At 33.9% G+C, this 22,322-nt stretch overlaps 7 protein-coding genes and 1 long non-coding RNA gene across 9 annotated transcripts; all 8 read left to right on the top strand.

Moving 5' to 3' along the window:
• The first annotated feature begins 2,283 nt into the window (after positions 1–2,283).
• LOC143429026 (splicing factor ESS-2 homolog) lies at positions 2,284–4,201 on the top strand. The gene is made up of 3 exons (XM_076904381.1): positions 2,284–2,497; positions 2,607–3,763; positions 3,843–4,201. Exons 2-3 carry the CDS (start codon positions 2,619–2,621, stop codon positions 4,138–4,140), a joined length of 1,443 nt encoding a protein of 480 aa, XP_076760496.1. The 5' UTR covers positions 2,284–2,497; positions 2,607–2,618; the 3' UTR covers positions 4,141–4,201.
• A 175-nt stretch (positions 4,202–4,376) lies between these two features.
• Positions 4,377–7,102, top strand: LOC143429320 (uncharacterized). The gene is made up of 5 exons (XM_076904857.1): positions 4,377–4,748; positions 4,824–5,610; positions 5,724–6,256; positions 6,336–6,720; positions 6,810–7,102. Exons 1-5 carry the CDS (start codon positions 4,646–4,648, stop codon positions 7,066–7,068), a joined length of 2,067 nt encoding a protein of 688 aa, XP_076760972.1. The 5' UTR covers positions 4,377–4,645; the 3' UTR covers positions 7,069–7,102.
• Positions 7,103–8,211: 1,109 nt separating this feature from the next.
• LOC143429319 (uncharacterized) lies at positions 8,212–9,283 on the top strand. Its single transcript, XM_076904856.1, has 3 exons — positions 8,212–8,706; positions 8,796–9,067; positions 9,148–9,283. The coding sequence occupies exons 1-3, from the start codon at positions 8,557–8,559 to the stop codon at positions 9,281–9,283; spliced, it is 558 nt and encodes a 185-aa protein (XP_076760971.1). The 5' UTR covers positions 8,212–8,556.
• Positions 9,284–9,618: 335 nt separating this feature from the next.
• On the top strand, positions 9,619–10,992 carry LOC143429318 (uncharacterized). Its single transcript, XM_076904855.1, has 2 exons — positions 9,619–9,844; positions 9,905–10,992. Exons 1-2 carry the CDS (start codon positions 9,619–9,621, stop codon positions 10,990–10,992), a joined length of 1,314 nt encoding a protein of 437 aa, XP_076760970.1.
• Positions 10,993–11,740: 748 nt separating this feature from the next.
• Positions 11,741–12,485, top strand: LOC143428785 (uncharacterized). Its single transcript, XR_013102471.1, has 2 exons — positions 11,741–12,049; positions 12,167–12,485. It is a non-coding gene; the product is annotated as an uncharacterized LOC143428785 (long non-coding RNA).
• Positions 12,486–13,820: 1,335 nt separating this feature from the next.
• Positions 13,821–14,940, top strand: A4 (apolipophorin-III-like protein). Its single transcript, XM_076904259.1, has 2 exons — positions 13,821–14,141; positions 14,235–14,940. The coding sequence occupies exons 1-2, from the start codon at positions 13,854–13,856 to the stop codon at positions 14,550–14,552; spliced, it is 606 nt and encodes a 201-aa protein (XP_076760374.1). The 5' UTR covers positions 13,821–13,853; the 3' UTR covers positions 14,553–14,940.
• Positions 14,941–15,197: 257 nt separating this feature from the next.
• LOC143428959 (uncharacterized) lies at positions 15,198–15,744 on the top strand. Its single transcript, XM_076904258.1, has 2 exons — positions 15,198–15,261; positions 15,327–15,744. The coding sequence occupies exons 1-2, from the start codon at positions 15,223–15,225 to the stop codon at positions 15,609–15,611; spliced, it is 324 nt and encodes a 107-aa protein (XP_076760373.1). The 5' UTR covers positions 15,198–15,222; the 3' UTR covers positions 15,612–15,744.
• Positions 15,745–16,455: 711 nt separating this feature from the next.
• Positions 16,456–21,992, top strand: LOC143429441 (uncharacterized). 2 transcript variants are annotated; one of them, XM_076905121.1, is made up of 9 exons: positions 16,456–16,644; positions 16,825–16,933; positions 17,090–17,416; positions 17,508–17,744; positions 17,825–18,152; positions 18,255–18,556; positions 18,643–19,173; positions 19,250–19,418; positions 19,555–21,992. In XM_076905121.1, exons 1-9 carry the CDS (start codon positions 16,607–16,609, stop codon positions 20,091–20,093), a joined length of 2,580 nt encoding a protein of 859 aa, XP_076761236.1. In that variant the 5' UTR covers positions 16,456–16,606; the 3' UTR covers positions 20,094–21,992. The 2 variants fall into 2 exon arrangements, with proteins under 2 accessions (XP_076761236.1, XP_076761235.1); XM_076905120.1 differs by having other exon boundaries at positions 19,250–19,430.
• Positions 21,993–22,322: the final 330 nt, after the last annotated feature.

The following is a 22,322-nucleotide window of genomic DNA, read 5'->3' as shown; positions in this document are numbered from 1 at the left end:
GATTTCCAAGTACCCGAAGAAAACGCAAGAAAATAGTTTTCTAGAATTTGTCGTCTTTGTGAAAACAAAAAGAACATTTGTTATTTCGAGAGGTAGGGTGAGGCTTCCGTTTCGGTGCAAAGCTCTCAAAAGAAGAGGAGCGTGTAGATCTAGAGTCTCGTACGATGGTGGCGTATACGACGAGCAGAAGTTCATATCCTGCGGTACCCAGCCGCACGAATATGGCTGTAATGACAGATTTACAGATTCCAGCCATCGGGCTGGTCGCTTCTTCGGGATTCTTAAAGCGTACGTTCAACGAGCGAGATGTGCCTTGGATGGCCCGAGTGCGCGTCAAATCGCACCTCGACTGTTTATGCTTTACGTCTGCAACCTTCGTCTCTGTCTACTTCTTAAACTTCTTCGTCATCACTACCCTTCTCGCGCCCCTCGCCGCTCTCTCGCGCTTTATTTAAATATTGAATTTAAATTGTGGGGCGTCGGATTAACGGCTCCGATTTCGTCAAGAATTTCCGTGCAAGTAATTTAATTATAAAAAAATATTGACATTGCCGAATTTAGGAAATAACGGAAGAATTTTACCTCTCAACTCCTGAAATTAAACACTTATAATTGACGTTGAAAAGTAACGAGCATCGTCGTTAGCCTATGCTCCAGTCTTATTAGTAACAACAAAATGACTGTGGGTTACCGCCTGCCGACTCATCCTCCTTAATTGCACGACGACAGGTGACTTGGAACAAATATGATGTAAAATTGGATTTCATCGTAAATTTAACTTCGTGCCAAAATGGCAAATGTTCCGATTTTTCTCTCTCTCTCTCTCTTTCTCTCTCTCCCACGCATCCTGCTACTTTCCGGACGGAATCCAGAATGCATTTTTACGACATTGATTTCCGTCATACAAGGAACGCATATTGTTCCAATTCTTCTTCATACAAACTTTTACGTACGTGAAATTTCAAGCAACCTGTAATACTGAACTGTATTATATTGATACGTACATCATAGGAAGACTAAAAGAAAAACGGACATGTCTGTTAGCGATATGAAAACTGTCCAAGCAAGCAAAGTATCCGAGGAGAGACACTGACCGTGAACTGCGGGACCTGAAAGAAGTTTACCTTATGTCGTAAATAGAGGGACGTCCTTCTTGACTCGCATTCGAAGTTGACAGTGCCACGTGCTTTACTAACTTTCAAGAATTTCAGTATTCAGTGAAACCTGATATTAAGTTTTCCGTTCTCCTATCCATTTACTTTGTACTCGATGCACAAAATTTAATAATGTCGAATTACCGTTATTCAAATAAACAAGCTAATGTTATCGTAGAGTTGCTTCGGTAGAATTCGATATTTGCCAATTCCGCGGAAAAAGGCACCCGCGAGGTGGACCTCAAAAGATTTTCGTTGTAACATAGTCGGCAGGCATATCCTATCTCACCGCTGGAATCCTCATATGTCTTTCATCGTGCCTTTCCAACACCTCGGAGCCTCTCCGGATCATTTTGCTCGGTCTCTCTTCCTCTTTTCTTCCGAAAGCCCATGTCTCAAGCCACGGCAATACGAGAAGGCAATCATATCCCATCCCACTGTCCCAGCTCGACCAAAATATCACTTCGACTACTTACCGAGTGGCCAAAACCAGGGCCGTGTTTGCACGGTATGCCGATCACCCTATCCGACTTCTACTTTGCTTAATTGCTTCATCTATTGCACTCCACGATGCGATGACGTTCAGCTTTTTGCTTAACTACGACTGTTAGCTTAAATCTTTTCATTTCATTTCCCCTTAATAATGAGTTGTTTAACTTACTTTGCTTCCGTTAGTATACAGACATTACGTCTTCGCTCGTGTCATCAAACTTGAAATGCAATGTTAGTTATGCTGTAGGTTTGTTACTTTTTAGTTGAAAGGAATCCTGGCGCGATAAACTATTTTGTGCGAACCTACAAGTACAATCGAAATATTTTTAATGAAATAGTAGTTTATTCTCATTCTATTTGCCATTGATAATTATATTTTTGCATAATATTTAACTTAAATATGTGAAAATAGTAATTGTAAATGAGTTTTCTTACGTATATTAATTACCATCGCCAATTACTTTGTCTCCAAACTACTGACATTCTAATACTGTATGCATATGTAACGTATATTTTCAAAAATAAGCTACGGTGACAATAACCGTAGAAGAGTTAGTTAGATAAATTAGTTTACTCGGTTTTTCCAAAGAATGCATAATGGCGCCACATGATATAGTTAGGAAATACATTACCATTCGTTGGTTAATTCTAATGTTGTGTAACTAGTGTTTTTCCTCAAGATTATGTTTATACATTATAACAGAATAGTATTTGTGAGAATTAATTCTGAGGCAGTTACAAATTTTTCTAATACAATTTCAGCGTGCAACATAAATTAAACAAACGATATTAATGTATAGAAGTGAAGAGATTTAAGAAGTGTTAAAACACATAACCTAACTTTTCTACAAGTAAATGTCAATTGCTTCAACTTGTATACAAAATATTTTTCTCTAAATACATTTTTAAACCATTTATTTCATTTCTTTTCTTTGTACTATAATAATTCACTTTTTACAGATTTAACAAAATATGGATTCCCCAGGCTCTCAAGCTCTGGAAGTAGCTAGAAATATGAAAGATTTAACAGTATTTAAAAAACCAATAGGTGTAGCTAAAAAATATAAAAAAGTGCAACCAAAAATTTTAGATGAAGATACATATGTAAAAAAAATGGGAGAAATTATTCAGAGAGACTTTTTTCCACACTTGGATAAACTTCAGGCACAAAATCAGTATTTGGATGCGTTAGAGCAAAATGATGTAAAAAGAATGAGAGAACTTTATGAAAAATATAGTTCTGGGCGACCAACAACTGAAAGACCTGCAAGTCCAGCCACATTTGAAACCCCCATCAATAAAACTGAATCGGACGATGAACAATTCAAATCTACAAAAGGTACAAAAGATGCCCAACCTATTAACCTTAGTACAAAAGACAAAACTAAGACAGAGATTACAAGTGGATTAGATGGGTTTCTGAGTTCACATACAAGTGAAGATAATGCAAGTTTTGAAGAGATGATGATTGAAGCGGAAAAAAGACTTAAGTTGAAATTTTCTTGGCTTTATGAAGCTGAAGAGAATTCAAAAACCAACGACGAAGCTTCCAACAGCCTTGCTATTGAAAATAACAAAAAGCCTTATCAACTGAATAGTTGGAGTTATAAAAATAAAAATTACATTATGTACGTTCCTGATGGAGTTGAATTAACTCCTGATGAAAGGATAGACTTGGCTAAAAGGAGGCAAATGGTAGTACATGAAAATACAAGGCTCAGAACTAATCCCTTCAATGAGCAACAAAATAAAGAAACTATTAATGAATTAGCAAAGAATCAATCAAAAGCTAATGATGGAAAAATTGGTGTTGATGGCAAAGAAATTGTGAGAAATCCAACACCTAGAGTAAATGGATTTAGTTTTGTAGCAACCCCAAGTCCAAGACCAGGAGAATGTGAGAGTCCTTTAATGACGTGGGGTCAGATAGAGGGTACACCATTTAGATTAGATGGTGGAGACACACCTTTATTGAGAACAAGTCAGGGACCATCATTCAGGATGGCAGAACCCCCAAAAAGGGAGCAACTTGCATTACAGCTGGCAGAGAAAGCTGGTGAAAGGCACAGAGATAGAAAAAACAAAGCTTTGGAAGCAGCAAGGAAATCATTAGCAACGTAAATATTCTTAGGTCATCTCTATTTAACTTTTTAAGTGATTTGCAATTTTATTGATTTCTACTTTATTCTCATACAGCCCATCACCAAGATCAACCATAGACCGTTTAAGTACTATGTCTCCAGCAGCAAGAAGATTAGCTACGCAAAAGCTTCGAATTGCAAATACGCCAACTCCACGAAGGACGTCAGTTTCGAGAACACCGTCAATAGGTATCAGAACACCTAGCACTCCACGAATAAATACACCATCAAAATGTGAAAATCATCTCGAACCGGAAAACAGCAGTACACCTTGTCAAGGTCCTGTTCTTACTGATAATTTGCTTAATTTGCCCCTTCAAAGGCAAAGAGCGGCGGATTTCTTTAATAAGTGAAGTATATAAAAAAACTGTTTTGTATATAACTGTAAATATATTATTGTACCATTGAACGAAAGATACTAATTTTTTATAATAAACTATTTGTTTAAAAATACGTGTCTTTTGCGATATCAAGCGAATTTGAAAACAATTAAAATATTTCTTCCGGTTTATTTCGCCGCGTACACGAACAGTAATGTGTTCATACATATGTATAACACGGAAATACCATTTTATCAGATTATCACGTATAATGTTTGATTCATTAAAAATATTATGTCGTAATATAAATTGTAATCAATACATTTATTTATATTTACATAAAAAATTTAAACAAACATATTTACTATGCAAAAGAAATTAGACGTCGTCCAACTTGTATAAATATAGGAAGTTTTAAGATAACAGGAAATTGAATATGCTATTGAATTGTGCAATCTACCTTTGAAATCAAAATTTTGTTCGTATATATAAGATCGTCAGTGCGAGGAATAAGACAAAACGGAAGATTCTGGTCAATATGAAGTTTTCAACCTTCAGCTCCCTTTTCGTTCTGACCATAGTGTATTCGCTGGTCATTCAGGTACATAACCAGGAATGTACATGTGGAGGTTTAGGACAAGGTATATAATTTTACAAATTAATTCACCTAATACAGTTTGTTTAAAGTGATCTATTTAATTCTATTGCTTCTACAGGTACAAATCCTTGCACCTGTAGCGAGGTTGTTGTAAAAGCAGCAGAATTACCGAAACCAACATATTATGTATCACCAGAAGAGGTCAAGAGTGCTGCAAGTACTACTGTAATTGTATCAACTGATAGCTCTCAAAATAGTTGTTCCAATTCACAAAGTGCCAGTAATACTATTATATACAGTCCTGACAGTGATAGCAGCTCAGATACAAAAAGTAATACTGTTACTTATAGTATTAACACAGATGCATATAGCAATAGTAATACTTGTGGATGTAATGGACAAAGTAAAAATACACTCACTAACACTGATTCGAATGCACAGAGTAAAAGTGGCACAATTATATATACTGAGAGCAATCCCACTAGCTCTTCTGGGTCATCTGTTGTTTACAAAACTGATGTGTCTTACTCTGACAATTCTAATACACCTATATATACTAATAGCAACCCCATTGGTTCTTCTGGATCATCTGTTATTTATAAAACTGATGTGTCTTACTCTGACAATTCTAATGCGCCTATATATACCAATAGCAACCCCATTGGTTCTTCAGGATCATCTGTTGTTTATGAAACTGATGTATCTTATTCTGACAATTCTAATACACCTATATATACTAATAGCAATCCCACTGGTTCTACTGGATCATCTGTTGTTTATGAAACTGATGTGTCTTATTCTGGCAATTCTAATGTACCTAATTCCGGCTGTAATTGCAATAAACAAAATATAGAAACTTTGGAAATTGATGATTCAACAAATATCAATGGCAATATAGTACCCAGGTATCTGGTTTTTCCTATTAGCAGATGATATGTAATAGGTGTAAATTTAGGTTGTTTTAATTTTATAAAGCTAGAAAAGAATTAATGCTTTTAATTAAATTTTTCATTTACAGATTTTCACCAATTGGTGATTTATGTTATCCTCTCCCAATGGAACCACGTACTGGAAAATTAATAGAAAAGATCAGAGTCACACCGGCTTATCCTGGCAAAGTTGTATGCTGTCCACCATCAGTCCCTTATGAAATTTGTATTAATACAGTTACAGGAGAGACTAGAAGTAACATAATTCAATCTGGTTCTGCTGATGTAACTGATAAGATAACAGTAACTACAATTGGAAATAATGGTGTCATTACTGGAGTGACACCTCAAAATAGTGTATCATTTGGTGCATCCAAAATTGGTTCATATGAAAGTATGAACTCTGGTACACTTGGATCAGTATCTATACCATTTAGTGGATCAGTAGCCGGATCATTTGGTGAAGCAGCATCTGGATCTCTTAGTGGTTCCAAAACTACATTTACTGGATTGTATAATTTACCATTGGCATATGCTAACTTAAATATTGGAAATGGACAGAAACAGTATTTGAAAACAATTGTGAATAGTGGTTCTTCGGATTGTTTTGATGATGTATCAGGTTTGACAATCTAATTGACTATTGTAACTTACAATTAATCAAACAAAAAAAACATAAAAACTTACTGTATACTTTTTAGGTGATGCTGAAGTAGATAATTCATATCCAGCAATACCAGCAGATGCAGTTTCTCTTACCCTCGCATACAAAAATCTCCGTGCACCAAATGTAGTTTATCGAAAGGGGAAACAATTTGTTCCAGAAGATAAATTATCTTTTGGTCACCGAACAATACCAGCTGATGTAAAAAATGAAAATCAGATTCTTGATATTGCAGAAGAGAAACTTGTGACAGTTAATAAGCCTGTTGTAGAATTAAAATTAGCACCTCCAAAAACAGTTGTTATTGGTTCTTATGACGAACAAGAAGAAGCTAAACTTGCAGAACTTGAAGCAATTGAACGTGAAAGTATAACACAAGAAGAAACTGCAGATCAAATAGCAGAAAGTCTGATTACTTATAAGTAAGTTTGATGTTATAAAACATTATTAATATTAATAGAAGTAATGTTACATACTTTGTATATCTACATTTATAATTGATGTGTTACAGAGATTTGGGTTATGCACCAGTAGGTGCAACTTATACAAAATCTATGAGCCTTAATCAAGGAATAATGAATGGAAAATTAGATGACAGTGCAGAAGAACCATGTGGACCCTTAGGACCACCAGTACCAGGTTATATTCCAGGTGCTGTAATAGTTCAAGAACAGCAGATTATGGATGATAGTTCAAGCAATTTTGGTATATCAGACATCAATGGAAATATAGAGATTCAAGCTTCAGGATCTGATCCGTGTCCAAAGTAATTTGTTCAACAATGTAATATTCAATTCTTTTAGTTTAATATTACTTTGAATCGATATACTTCTCTTGACAATTAATATTAATATGTATATATTCATATAACTAAAAAGGATTGAATATTATATAGATGACATAAGCATGTACTGTATGTAGTAACAATAAAAATTTTGTAACATTAATTTTGTATCTTTCATCCCCCTATATTCATGAAGTTAAGAATAAATTTTCATATATGAATACATTATAATATACATTATTTTTCCATACAATGCCTGTGGTAAGTTTATATAGAAATAAAAAAAAGGAATAATTTGCATTAGCTTCCTAATACATTGATTAACTATTAAGTATTTATAGCATTTAGTAAGTTTGATGCTGCATTTTGTTTTTTATAATACTTTTGAGAGAGAAGAAGCTAAATCGTTTTACAAGATATAAAATGTAAAATAATGAAATATTTAGCGTAATTATTATCAAGTAGTACTTCATTAATGCTTGAAGTAATCAGCTTTCAACAAATTAGAACAATGTCTAAAATTACATATTAATATGTACCAATTGGTTTTTTTCAACCAGTAGTCTAGAGAAGAACGGAATAAGCATTGGTAATATATGCCGTGCGTTACAGTACAGAAATTTACGATCTTTACGTTGCTCTTTCGACTTCCGTGGTTTAAGCGAACCTATCAGCACTTCATGAAATACTCTTTCAACTGGGGTAAGAGGACCTTTTGGTGCGAGCACCACATGGTAGAACATGACGATGATTCTCTCAAAGGAAGTATATACGCACAAACGTATAACATATGTAGAAAGTAATTTCGTGTACGTTAAAAGTCTTATTATACTATTTTTAAGTTACATTTTCTTCTAGTTATATGTTATATTAGAGTATTCCATAAATAACGCATACCTTTCCCCTGTATATGTTTCATCTGAGATTTATTTCGATCAAGTATGACTACTAAATGTTTTATTATATTCTTTACAACACCATTGGCGTTTACAAAACAGAAGAGGGTATTATAGAGAAATAAGATATTAACCATATGCTATATGTCGGATATACAAACTGCTTTGATAATGATATATTGTAATGATGTATCAACTCATGAATAATATGCCTCGATAATAGAGCGCTATACTTTTGTAAAATGATTGATATTAAACAACTATATTTAAAATTCTGAAAGGATGTTACGCATATTTTATCTTCCTTTCATAAACACGTTAACAGCTTCCGGGAATAAAAATTATATACTTCCTCTCTTTGTGGCACGTTCAAGGATTACAAAACTTTTAGGTGCAAAACCATAATTTCATAATTTCTTTTCATTTATGTATATTTGAAAATACATAACACGAGTTATCGTTTTATTGAGTAAGAAACAGAAACAGGAACTGTTTGCAATCGACAGACATATATTAAGCACGTAAAACATTAAATGCAGTTCAATTGCATTTAGGAGTTTGAACTTTAAGATAGCGACATGAACTCAGGAGTAGCGAACTCAATTTTGATTACTGTTTGTTTAATTTGCATTTTAGAAAGTTGTTACTGTCACAATTATAATGATGTAAAAATAGTGACTTATGGTGACCCTTGCGTTACGACTCGTCGATTTCCTTTTCAAATCGAGGTGCAGATTGATATTATGTAATTTTACGATTTCGATTGAAAACGGGAAACATCTCTCGCGTAGCTATATATATAATAAAATAATTTCAGGGTCCTAAACCACCTGCAATAGAAGAAAAGATACCTGTGTCGTTGAACATTAAAGTTGTTCCAAATGTGTATGTTCAATCTCGTCGTAAGGAGTATCCACTTTCAATAGAAATCCCATGTACTACGTCATCGCCGTTGGAAAAAATCATCGAAGAAGATACTTTACGTGGAAAAGTATACGAGTACAATACTTATGTTCCTTCTGCTGCAAATCCTCCAACACCTCCGAGAAATTATAACTTTATGGTTGACGTTCCTATTACAACAAAAGCGTAAGAGTATTTTAATAAGTTAATTATTAGATCAATAATTATTAGAATCATTTTTATAAATAGTCTTAATATTTCTTTAGTACAACATGTGAATGTGGAACGAAACAAGTTCAACCACTAAAAGGGCTTCAATCTCGAATTGATCGAGTACTCATTCCCGCATGTGAAGTTTCATCGTTGTCATCGTCCTCATTATCATCAAGCTGCAATTGTTAATACATTTTAAGAAATAATGTATTAATAATATAATAAAACTGATAAAAATTGTTAGGAAATGTATGTTTGAAATCATTTTTTTCTGAAATTGTCATTATTTATGTTTAATGCGCGTGAGTAATCAATGAAGAATTAAAAACGTGCTTTTTCTATCATTTCTTAATTACATGTGTACATAATGGCATACCTTAATTGAAGCTATCTCAATTAATAATCTGAAATGTCAAAATTGCGCACGATGTGCGTGCTGTTTCATAAAATAAGATATCAAGTTTGCGAGTATATGAAGCCTGTCTTGATCAGTCAGAACCACGAAGTTCGTCTTAATTGAAAGAATGAAGAACAAGTACTCGAGGAGTTTTCTATTCTACGTGGTATTAGCTGCCGCTGGATTCACCGTTACTGAAAGTCAAAGTGATATAGCAACAATAAGTAATGAAAGGATACAAGATTCTTCACCTGCGTTACATCAAAATGATTCAGGATCAGACGTTTTATCAACTTCGACGGAAAAGAAAATCTTGACTGAACAGGTGCCAACGGTGGGATATTTAATACCGCGTATTCTTTGAAGTTGGATCAATTTAATAATATAAGTTAAACGTTTTTAGAACATTGCAGATAATGTAAAGAACTTGTCAAAACGGCAAGCGATCAATTCGTTGTCTGACATACTTTCTGAATCTTCACAATTGAATTTCTCTCTCGTGGAAATGTTGGAAAGTTATTCCTGTGAGGCGGAGGCTCTAAATTTTGGTCACCATCACGTATGCGGAATCTTAGCTCATGAATTCTTCTGTGAACTGAACAAATTGTTACATTACATTTCTGTTGGTGTTAACAATTTAAATTCCGAATTTCACTTAGTATTTAACGTGACGGAAGATGTGATTTCATTCACTGAAATTTTATTCAGTGGACTATTGCCTGAGATGATAGAAATCAGTGTAGTGACTATAGAAGATTTCATAAGTGATCCTAAAAATTTAAAAGTAATAGGTGATACTATAAAAAAATGTGTACCTATTTCTGGTATCTTGAAAACTGTAGCTAAATTAGGAAATGCTATTACTAAGATCTTCGGTCATATTCATAAACTTTTTGAATACCTTGATTTTCCTAGCATTATTCAAAATTTAAAAGAATTGGCAAAACAAATTTTTCCCATAAGGGAAAAGATATCAAGTTTGTTTTATAAATACATATTAAATCCCGTAGAGGAACTGACAAATGTACTGTTTGAAACAATAACGTGGGCGCTACTGATATCTAATAACTTGACAACTTATATTCAACAAAAACTATATCGATACATAGCAGTTTTTGAGGAAATTTCTGAAATTCTACATGCATTTTATAATGGATATTGTGCTTCTGGATTTTCGCAAACTGTAATTGCGGCGATATTTTCAACAAGCGTATCATCCGAATCAACACCGATAGACAAAGAGTTTTCATCACCAAACAACTGGATCTCACCAAGTGCCGTTATGTCTTTACCACCGAAAAATAGTGTTCCAGCATTAATTTCGAATCTCGCACCAAGAATTTTACCTACAACTTCTGACACTACGACTTTATCACCACAAAATACCAATGCAGAATTGATTTCGGATATCGTGCAAAAAGTTGTACCAGCTTCTATTGAGAAGAACCTATTTTCCCTTTCCGAACCGGTAATTATTACTCATTTGTTAATTCCTATATAACTTAACGATACTTAAATCTAGTCAAATCCTAATAAATCAATATTTAATGTAGAATTGATACTTGATAACAGTGATCTATCTGAACGTTTCTTCAGGATCTTCATCTTCGTCGTCTACTGGAGTAATCGGCAGTACAGCGGATGGACATCACTGGCTCTCTCCGTTCCTATAAATTTATATATTTCTATATCAATAAATTTGATCCTCCTTTACTAATATCCTGTAATGTATAATTAATCCTATTCTTTACAGAATAATAATTTTCTTGCCTTATCGATTCATAAATGAAATTTTATGATTGATTTGTTTCATTACAACTTCAAAAGCGAATTAAAATATTCGCTGACAATGCATACGATCAAATTTGTGATTGTTAAGTTGACACAATCGTACTGACAGGTTTATGCAATTGTTGCACATACAAGGCAAGAATGAAAGCTAACAATATAATGTATTATGAAATCTTGTTATCGGTTCCTCAGAATTTTATTTGCGCCAAGAAGGTTTTTAAGTTTTAAAGAATTAAAACTTCTACGGGGAAGTATTAAACAAAACATTTATGATGTCTAATTCACATATGAGTTAAGGTAAGAATATGTTCATGCTTCTCTAAAAAATTCAGAAGATGGAAATGCATCGGTTACGCAATTTCCGGAAGACAAAGATAGACTCCTAGAAAAAAATGCAAATCATGACGCAGTACACAATAATGAATTCCATTAAAGGCAACCATTCGAGCAAGGAACGGTTCATTTTATTTGAGAAGAACGAAGAAGCAAGGCGCGCGCCGTATGGCTGTTAACAAAGAAATTGAGAATAACTTAGAAGTATAAAGGCTTAAGTGGTTATTAGTGTGATCTTTGATCTTAATTCATTTTATCGTAGCAGCACACTTTGTACACTTGAGACTTCCAAAGCAGTTTGCTGCAGTCTGCCCAACAGAAAGTATTCCATTCTTTCTTACAATATTTCTAACAAAGGAATAACAGTGGTAAACATTATGTCTCGATACTTTCTACTGGCCTTTCTATTCCTCTGCTTGGCTTGTGTGATCCAGGTAAACACAAATTAATTTTTTTAAGCAATTACATTAAATTTGATTAAATTTTGTAAAGGAATCGCGATTTTGAAAATTCTTACAATAATTATTGTTAATATTATCGCTATTATTTAGGTCAATTCTTTCCCTCAAGACAATCAAGAAATGAAATCTGCATCGAATGAGTTTGAAGAATTCACGGATAAAATGAAAAAACTCTTTGACAGTGCAAAACAGCCGCTTGAAAATTTACAGCTGAATGATACGTTTGAAAAAGCAAAATCACTTATTGGGCAAGCTGGTGAAAATATTCGGAAAGAGATAGAGAAGATCGCACAACAGATTCGAGATTAATTATTTGATCAAAATGATGAAAAAATTATTTACATGCGTGTCTATATGTTTAAATTTTACAAAATTTCACAATTAATAAAAAAGTTCTATATAAATATTGTACAGCTTTTTCTTTTAAATATCATTATAGTAAAATTAAAAAAGGATAGTTTACTCGATCAAAAAATATAAATAATGCATGTTTTAATTAATCTAAATTATTTAATATAATACTTGTATTTGAATAAAAAATGTTTCATGTTAAATGCAAGTGTGTTCCAAATAATTAGTCTCATTCGATATTCATCCCTTAATTCTTTAATCCTTCAAGCATATCATTATCCGTTTTTTGAAATGAATTTTCCTTTCACTGTGATATTACAATGAGATAAAATACAAATTGTATTTAAATAAAATCAAGAATTTAACAGGATTTTTTTAAACGCCATTGATTATCGCAAACATAGTGTTTCTAATGCAATGCAACTGATATGTACATAGAAAATACAAAGTGAAAATCGAGTGAAAGTGTTCTGATAAATTGTAAATAGTAGAATCTAATTGGTCACGGGTCAAGGCTTCTATTGACCGACAGTACACGTACTGATAACCAGCTGTTCAATATGGACTTTGAAAAAAAGATTTCGTGGCATCGATGCTGCACATGCAATGTAAGAATCAACAAGCATATCGATATAGATTTTTCCACAGGACCTTGTCCCCGTGACGTAATTTCCTACGGGATATGATGTATGTACTAGCAAATTTCAAAGATGAAAAATATAATTAAACAATTCCTCAGATGTTGGTACATTCTTATCCTGAAATTGTTGATCATTATTTCAAGAATCACTTTTTGAAACTAATATTTATTTCTTCGATAGCAAACAATTGAAATAACACATAGATATGAATATAAACATAAATTGAATATCTAGTTTAATTAATATAAATAGTATTTTTTGCATTAGATATTTATGCTTCAATATTTTATTATTGGAATTGGAATTTTATTATGGAATAATATCCTCTTGCCTTGAACTTTAACGTCATACTATCAATCGAAAATCTACTATCACCGTATTATTTATTACCGAATGTATGACATATGACACGGTATTTGTTCAATGATATTCTTATTTGGTACTAGAAATTTAAGAGATATATTTACGATCATTTATCATCATAAGAAGCACGTGTGCTCGGCGTGTTACTTAAAAATCCTCATTAAGTAACTTTGTTAAATATTGCTTGCCGATCGAATCTTTTCTATCGTTATCTTTTCAATAAATAGTCACGATAGTCAACGAAATGAATAATTACCACAGAAAAATATCTGGAAGCGTCTTGAAGAGAGATACAAGAATCACAACCCGACATCGTTGGAATGAGATAGTGAATACTGTGCCCTCGTGCACCCTTGATAAGAATCGCCTATAAAAGTAGTAGCTCGTGTAGCTGAACACGTCAGTCACATTCTAGTTATTTGATGGAGAATTCAAGAAAAATGAAGAACATTCTCGTGGTCATCTTTGCCGTCGTGCTGGTTTCGGAGGCAAAAGTTGCCCCCTCAACTGGCACTGCTAATTCTGGATCTTCGGACATTCAACTGACTGAACTCATCAACCAGGCCCAAACGAACATTAATAATTTGGCCAAACAAATCCAGGAACAACTAAACATTCCTGATCAACAAACCATCGTTAACACTGTCAAGGAAGAGAGCAACAAATTCGCTACCAATATGCAAGATTTTATGAAGAACATTACCGCACAAGTAATAATTATTTTTTAGCATTTTAGAAGAAAGATATAAAAGCGTGAAAATGAGAAAATAATATTTGATAAATGTCATACGCGTTTCTTTTAGGTGAAGGATAGAAGTCCCGAATTAGAATCCATGTGGAACAGCGTTAAAGGAAACCTTACCAAAGTGTTCGACGACATGATTGCGGGAATCCCGAATGCTCAGCAACAGGTCGCTGATTTGGAAGCTAAGTTCCAACAAGGAGTTCAAACTGTACTCAATGAATCGGATACTGCCGCAAAATCTTTGAGCCAACACTCTGGAAAGATCCAAGAGGATCTTGCAAAGTTTACGAAACAGGCGGTTGATATCGCTGTACAGGCCACGCAGAATCTAAATAATCAACTTCAACAGGCCGCAGCAGCAGCTCAGAAAAGCTAAACAGACAATATCTCCGTTATCATAACAGGAACTATATTAACTAGATAAAGAATGAGAAAAAACAGAAAAATTTTTCATTCATTGACTCCTTGAAAAGTATTTTTTTTCTGTATAAAGTTAAACTTCAGTATAAAGGCTTCATGATTTATTGTGCTTTATTCTCAAAATCTATATTATAGTTGTAACTTACATATACATCACAAACAATAAATCCCAATTTTATCATTCCTCTGTTTTACTGTTTTATGCATTGTTATTTTGACGAAATGTGTCATCACGATCACAGTGATATGCAAATAGGTGTAACGAGAATGAGAACGCATATATTTTTTAACCAAGCATTGACAGAAATCTGTGGACAATTATGAAATAACATTTATGCTTACGATATGAATTGCTTAATTCGTTTAAAATACTTTGTTTCTTGATATTACATACCATGATATTTAGTGTGCGTCAATACATACATAACATTCGATAAAAATGTTTCGACAAAAAAAATAAATTGATCGGCAGACGTGTACATATTAAATGATCGCAAGAACAGAGCAGTGTCATTTCACTTTGCATTCTTCATAATTTCTTTTTTATGTAGAAGCATATGTATAATTTGAATTAAAGAAGGAGAGAGGGAGAGAAAGAGAGCGAGAAGAAATTTTTACTAAAAAGAATGAAGATATTATTGTTGTTACTTCTCTCTATATCTATGGTAAGTAAAACTATGTTTTATAATCATTCAAAACTATATGTATCGTTATTATAATTGTTTGTCAGATAATTATGATGGGAGCAGATACGTTAATCGCAAAGGAACAAAAAAGTATTTTAAGTGAACTTTCAAATACCTTATCGAGCCGTTCAAATGGTCGTAAGGACAAAAACAAAGAGATTAATAAGGGATTCGAATGGATAATTCAAGGTGTGAACATCTTGGGTCAAATGGATAATTTAATTTCCGATAGAGCGAAGGATATTATTCGAAAATTGCACCTAGCTTATAATGAAGATGATAGGGGTCCATATAGAAGTCGTGACCACGGTTTAAAAAGAAATTATTGAATGTATAAATAAAATATACTAGTTCGTAAATTTACATTAACACTCAACTATGTTGTACGGTATTTCGAGAAACATACTTACCTCAATTTACGCACGATCTATCACATAACTATGATTTTGAATAATTCTTAATAAAAAAAAACTTCCTTCGATACATGTCTCGATTTAATATAGACAATAATTAAAGATGCATTTCCATTAGAATAGAAAAGTAAGGATTGATGAAAATAGGTTCTTCAAGAGAGAATTGCGGATGATCTCTATCAGAATCTCAACTAATTTCTCACTAGGTGGCGACTGTATCCGACAGTCACCGGGATCAGGCTGATCAGGCGACTTGTGCTAAGTTTTATCGTTTACCACATGTTGATTAATTAAATAGAAATACAGTGAATTGTGGTCAAAATCATTATTTGGGGCTACCATTGTTCGTTTCCTATCTCCGTCAACACGAAATTCTGTAAAAGTGATTTTCTGCGTAAAGAGAACGGAGTTACGTCACGCACCAGCAAGATATCGTGTGTCGAGCAGACCGTGTTCCCCCGTACGTCTCCTTGAATACAAAGTGTTCCTGCTTTCTTTACTTACACTCTTGTGTCTGTCAAAACTCGAAAGTCACGCACGCGCTAGACTTTCGTAAACGAGTGTTTAGATAACCATAGCATTGGCGCATAACCTATAAACGATTGACTCGCAAAGTGATCGTGAATGTTGATAGTTGTTACAGCCAGTACGGCCTCCTGTCAATCATTTTGGGGTCGAAAAAGATTTGAAATTGAATTCTTTAATATTTAACGAGAAATTTGAGGAAGAAGAAAAGGAGACCTCAATATTTCCCTGCGTTGGGATATTCGATCGAAAATATTTTTTGACATTGAGTAGTCACCGGGAAACTAGTCAAAATTCCGGTCCCCACTAGGAAACGAGAAGGTCCGCAACAAACCGGCGGCAGAAATCCATCAACCACTGGCGAAGAATCCTCGTCTAGTGGCAAAATGAATAGCAAAAGAAAGAATCGTTCAAATATCAACAGGTACTTTTTTTTTTTTTCCATAACATTTCCTATACTATTTTTCACTCCATTCGTTTTCCTTGATCTTCGAATGCTAAAACTTTTAATATTTCAATTCCTTTTGGACATATATAATTAGAATACATTTAAAAGCAAAGTATTTTCAAATTTGTTTGCCCCAAAATGTGTTTTTACATTTAGATCACCTCGTGCTCGTGGTCCACAAGAAAGATGTGTTGCAGCTGAGGGTGTATATAACAATGCTCATTTTATGCATGCAATAACCAGTCATGTTGGCAACATTGTACAGGTACAGAAGTCTTTTTATTGTTTTAATCATTTTAAAATATAAGAATGCAGATTTTCAATATTTTTCATATATTCCTTTATTAAAGAACATATGTATAGTAATCGTTTGCATCTTTCTTTTTAAACGATTTTGCCAATTTATAGTTTATTATTACAGATTCAAACATTAAATGGCTCAATATACGAAGGTATTTTTCGCACCTTCTCAAGTCAGTTTGATGTTGTCTTAGAAATGGCACATCGTGTAGAAGGTTCTGGGAAAATAAGTGTGGAAAGTGTAGTAGAAAAATTAATTTTTAAACCACAAGATATTATTACTATGTCTGCCAAGGATGTTGACCTAGATTATGCCATACGTGATACATTCAGAACAGACACAGTCATTAGTAAATATAATGGTTTAATTGGCGAAAAAGAATTGGAACCTTGGGATGCTCCTCCTGCAACTATGAATGGAGATGATTTGGAACTAGATGGTACAACTGTAAGTTATTTTTAATTATTAATTTATGTATGAAATCTTTTTAATCCAATGATGGTATATGTCCACATATATACATAAAACTAATTTTTAGAATGGATGGGATGCCAATGACATGTTCCGCAAAAATGAACAAAAGTATGGAGTTCAAACGACGTACGAACCAACTTTGGCTGCTTATACGTTACCACTTCAAAGGAAGGATACGAAAGATTATAAAGAGCAAGAACAAAAGGCTGCAGAAATAGCAAACGAAATAGAGTCACAACCAAATCACAAGGCGAGATTAGAGCTTGAAAATGGCGACGAAGAGGACAGATACGCAGCTGTGGTGCAGTTTCTTGCTATTGTCATAGTTGTATGCAAAAAATTGTGGAACACGCTTCTTTTATTAATCACACGTAATTTTAGGTGAGACCCAATGAAGGTAAATATATTCCACCTCCACTGAAGAAGAAAAATGGAAATAGTGCAAAATTGATGAGATCTACTGAATCTCCATCTTCGCCAGGACCTGCAACCGCCAATAAAAATGTTTTTAATCAACAACCTCCGTCCAATGTAAATGTAAACATTCCCTCATCTTCGAATCTTCCTATTGGAATGCAAAACGCTCATCCATCGGTGCAACATCCAGTATCGTTAAACATGGGAATGCCACCCAGTGGAGTAGTAGTTACGTACAACAATCCTCCACCACCATTTGTGCCTCCACCTGCAACACAACCACCACCGCCAGGTATTAAAAGCTTATATTTAAATATAATCTATTAACAAATGGGAAACAGTAGGCGAGAATACTTTATATATTATATTCTTAATGGCATTTACATATGTGTAGTTCCTGTGATGCAACAATCACAAGCACAATCTCAAGCTACTCCCTCTGTCCCGCAAGTCAGTTTTCCACCACAACAGCAACAAACACCATCATCTAAAATAAACACAGATAAACGTGAACGTCCGGGTAGACAACAGGTGTACCCAGCTGATAAAGCACCACCGGCACCATTTCCACAAACAAATGTTACCACGTCTCACCAACAGCCGCCGTCGCATCAACAACACAGTCAATTACAACAGCAAAATTCAATGGATGGACAACGATGTGAAATAGGTCCACACAAATCAGATCACAGAAAGGTAGTACTAGTATTTCTATTTGCAAATTATACTTTTGAAAATATTTCATGTTTATATAATTATGAAATGTATGTATATTATTAAAGGTTCCAACGCCACGTAGTAGGGAAGAACAACATTCAGAATTGAGACAATTTGCATCCGATTTTAAGTTAGCAGAAACACCAACGCAAGACACACTACCAGTTACCAGAAAACAGCAACATCAACATCAACAGGATTCTCATTCTTCGCCTCAAATTACTCAGACACATCATCAGTCATCTCATCAACACACAACGCCACAACAATCACAGCAACAACCACAACAACAGCAACACCAAAGTCCTCCGCAGCAACAACCGCAACAACAGCAGCAGCAGCAACAACAACAACATCAGGGGCAAACTGTCTCAGAAGAGACTGTTGTTACTAATAAACCACCACCAGGTCCATTATCTGTACGACCTACAAGTCCACAACCACCACAACAACAACAACAGACTCCTACAAACGCACCCCCTGTATCCCAAGCTCCACAAGAACCTGCTGTTGATAAAATAACGAATGCATTCAAGAAATCAACATTAAATCCCAATGCTAAAGAATTCAATCCAAATACTAAGTCTTTTACGCAGGTAAGTTGTCAGTTATTTAATAAGAGATTTTATCAGAAGTTGGATAATAAATTATAACATTAATATGTACTTTTAGCGATCTCCAAGTACACCAACACCAAGTAGACCACACACTCCACAGACCCCACAGTATACTGGAGCAACGATGCCTGCAACCGTAGTTATGCCAGCATATGTAATGACTAGCCAACCACCGAGTGCGTTCAGTCAGCCTCCGGCTCAGCCTGTGACAAGGTTCCGGAAGGGTCAGTATCTAGGTATCCACATCTTGTTTCCAATTATCTATTTATTAATGAATGTTTTGCAGTATCGCCTTAAAAAAAGACAAAATTTCTTTCTTGAAATTGCAACATAAATTGTACGTCGCTCTGGTTATTTCAGTACCAGTAATGCATGCGCAACATCGTGCGCAAGACATTGCTTCTCAAATGCAAGTGGTAGCGGCAACTGGACAGCCTTTAATGGCGCCGGCTCCTCTACATCCACCATTCCAGGTGCCTTATCCTGGTCAGCCGGCATATCAACAGATGGTACGCATGGTTCAGGCACCGCCACCACCGCCACATATGGCTACACCTTATCATCATCATGACTCACCGGGACCGCAGGCTCCTGGCATTCAGTACATGGGCCCACATACACATCCACATCCTCATGTTGCTCAACAACCACCAAGTCAAACACCATCTCCAGCTAATCCTAATCCACCACATACACCAGGCACTTATAATCCTCCTGGTACTCCACAACCCACGTATCCTCCACCTCCTCCGCAAGGTCATGCTCCAAGTTATCCGATAATGTGTCCGATAATTCCTCCTCATATACCGATACCACCGCAGCACATGCAATATCTACCGCCGCAACCACCCCCAGGAACACAGCAAACTATACCAGTGATTTTGCCGCACAATCAGTAGCTGCAATCAGAAATGGATGAAGAAAGAGAGAAGTACTAGTATTCTGCAGAGGTAGAATAAAGTTTACAAATTCAAGTTACTTTCATGATGGCAATTAGGCACTTGAGAAGGCTTTCATTTATTACCTACAACCACAGATGTTTCTATAAACAGTCAACAAGTTTCACTTTACCCTAAAACTTAGACAGTACTCATTCATTTCTTCTTGATAATAACAACATCATTCCAAACAAAATAACATGTTTTTTTTTATCTAAATCAAATAGCCATAGCACAAGAAATTTTACAGTAAATAATTTGAAATCGTACTAATGTAAAGTGAAGTGCAGATCATCTTGAAAGTGACTTCCAAGTGGGTTAACTAATTACAGAAAACCCGCAACAATATTTAGTCCCTCAAATCATATTTAAATCTTAACTACACGAGACAGATTTCAGTATGCAACTTTTACCATCATGTATTGCTATATATTATTAATTTAAATATTATAATAACAAAAGAATTAACAAGATTTTTTAAGATTGATTTATATAAATATGTATGAAATGTAAAAAGAAAATTGGCGAACATAGATCGAAATTGCATTGATAGGTGGTTCCTATACAATATACTACGAAATGAAAGAAATGTTGAGGGACAGTGACTTTAAAATGCTGCAAAAAATATTAATATTACAGAAATTTCACTTTTGGTTACTGTAGTCCGCACTACTTTGTAAACATTTAATTAAGCCAAAATTCAACCTGTAGGGTTGGTATACAAAGAGCTAATCGAAAATGTGATGATGTGTGCGTATCCACATGGATGCAAAGTATTTAAAAACAAAATAACGGTGAACATCATGCGAGTGAACAGTTTCATTTTACACAAAATAATTATCGAAATGATATAAAAGAAAAAAAAATAGAACATATGACATATTTTTCTGCTCGCGTGCTTTGATATTTCATACTTCACGACATTGAAGAAAAAAAGATACGGATCGATATAACTATTCTAAATTTGATGAAATTCATTAAATTAAACAGACTTAAATGGCACGATAATAAAATAACTGAAATCAAGTTCCAAATTTTGCAGTTTGTTGATGGTGGATTTTGTTAAGAGATGCTTATACACAAGAACCTCGAAATAAAAAGTAAGTCGCATTAAGAAAAACGTATAAGGCGAAAGGAGTCTGATAATGTCGCTTAAAACGGTCCGATAATTGTGACAGAAAAGCATCTGTGTATATAAAGAGGTACAAATATATTAATTTTTGTTTAATGATTTTATTAAATATAAAGTTTCGATGTGTTACGCTATAATATGTTTACAGTAACATTTACAAATTTTATATCTTTGTTGAAATACGTAGAAGTAAAAATACAAATTCAAAAGTAATACTAGTAAATATTGCAATAATTATATTTAATGATCGAATTCTTAAATGAGTATTTTGAAATTACGCGTAATGTACATAGATACTCTTAATCTATGTAATGTCCTTATAAATGAGTTTTGATTATATTTTCTTATAAATAATACATGTTGCAAAATTAAAAACAGAAAGATATCATAGAAAATATTTACAATAATATAACTAAACAATGTTTTATATTCCCAAATAGACTATAAAGTATGTATTATGTTTAGTGTCCGAAATTGTTGTGACAATTAAATCAATTACGTACCTCTTATGTATAAATGAATTATTGTTAGATGCTATGGCATTGAAAAAGACAAGTTGAAAATTACGGCCTTAGACCTAGTCGTGTATATAAGTGAAACGAAGGGAAGGACGATCCTTATCTGAGAGATAGTTAAATGTGTGACATCGTTAGAAAGAGAGAGAGCGAGAGAGAGAGAGAGAGAGAGACACAAATTTTATATCGAAGAGATTTAAAAAAAAAAAGAAACATCAAAATAAAGTCAATGCGTTAAAAGCGAATTTGTACATGATAATTTATTTGTTTCCTGTAAGTTTGTAAATTTTTAAGTTTCAGTTAGAATAATTTCCTGGATGTATTTTAAAAATATACATTGTATTTTATATAGTTACATTTTTTTCGACGTAACAATTTTTAAATTAATTTAATACATTTTCTATAGAAGTATTTAAAACACAAAAATAAAAGGCTTTACTATATAGGAATTATTAACATAATTTAATTAAAGGTAATCTCTTTCATAATGTTACCTATGTCGTAATGTTAACGGTATGTTGCAAACATAACCTATAACAATCA

This window comes from Xylocopa sonorina, chromosome 11 (genome assembly GCF_050948175.1).
Source record: "Xylocopa sonorina isolate GNS202 chromosome 11, iyXylSono1_principal, whole genome shotgun sequence".
NCBI classification, from domain to species: Eukaryota; Metazoa; Arthropoda; class Insecta; order Hymenoptera; family Apidae; genus Xylocopa; species Xylocopa sonorina.
This window is presented reverse-complemented; position numbering and strand designations above follow the sequence as displayed.

Excerpts from the sequence above, each read along its gene's own strand:
- LOC143429026 (XM_076904381.1), top strand. The coding sequence starts at position 2,619 with ATGGATTCCCCAGGCTCTCAAGCTCTGGAAGTAGCTAGAAATATGAAA. Across the intron at positions 3,764-3,842 it reads GCAAGGAAATCATTAGCAAC|CCCATCACCAAGATCAACCA; the intron begins GTAAATATTCTT and ends ATTCTCATACAG.
- LOC143429320 (XM_076904857.1), top strand. The coding sequence starts at position 4,646 with ATGAAGTTTTCAACCTTCAGCTCCCTTTTCGTTCTGACCATAGTGTAT. Across the intron at positions 5,611-5,723 it reads AATGGCAATATAGTACCCAG|ATTTTCACCAATTGGTGATT; the intron begins GTATCTGGTTTT and ends TTTCATTTACAG. Across the intron at positions 6,721-6,809 it reads GAAAGTCTGATTACTTATAA|AGATTTGGGTTATGCACCAG; the intron begins GTAAGTTTGATG and ends GATGTGTTACAG.
- LOC143429319 (XM_076904856.1), top strand. The coding sequence starts at position 8,557 with ATGAACTCAGGAGTAGCGAACTCAATTTTGATTACTGTTTGTTTAATT. Across the intron at positions 8,707-8,795 it reads GATTTCCTTTTCAAATCGAG|GGTCCTAAACCACCTGCAAT; the intron begins GTGCAGATTGAT and ends AAATAATTTCAG. Across the intron at positions 9,068-9,147 it reads GTTCCTATTACAACAAAAGC|TACAACATGTGAATGTGGAA; the intron begins GTAAGAGTATTT and ends ATATTTCTTTAG.
- LOC143429318 (XM_076904855.1), top strand. The coding sequence starts at position 9,619 with ATGAAGAACAAGTACTCGAGGAGTTTTCTATTCTACGTGGTATTAGCT. Across the intron at positions 9,845-9,904 it reads GGTGGGATATTTAATACCGC|ATAATGTAAAGAACTTGTCA; the intron begins GTATTCTTTGAA and ends AGAACATTGCAG.
- A4 (XM_076904259.1), top strand. The coding sequence starts at position 13,854 with ATGGAGAATTCAAGAAAAATGAAGAACATTCTCGTGGTCATCTTTGCC. Across the intron at positions 14,142-14,234 it reads TGAAGAACATTACCGCACAA|GTGAAGGATAGAAGTCCCGA; the intron begins GTAATAATTATT and ends CGTTTCTTTTAG.
- LOC143428959 (XM_076904258.1), top strand. The coding sequence starts at position 15,223 with ATGAAGATATTATTGTTGTTACTTCTCTCTATATCTATG. Across the intron at positions 15,262-15,326 it reads TACTTCTCTCTATATCTATG|ATAATTATGATGGGAGCAGA; the intron begins GTAAGTAAAACT and ends ATTGTTTGTCAG.
- LOC143429441 (XM_076905120.1), top strand. The coding sequence starts at position 16,607 with ATGAATAGCAAAAGAAAGAATCGTTCAAATATCAACAG. Across the intron at positions 16,934-17,089 it reads ATGTTGGCAACATTGTACAG|ATTCAAACATTAAATGGCTC; the intron begins GTACAGAAGTCT and ends TTATTATTACAG. Across the intron at positions 18,153-18,254 it reads AACACAACCACCACCGCCAG|TTCCTGTGATGCAACAATCA; the intron begins GTATTAAAAGCT and ends ACATATGTGTAG.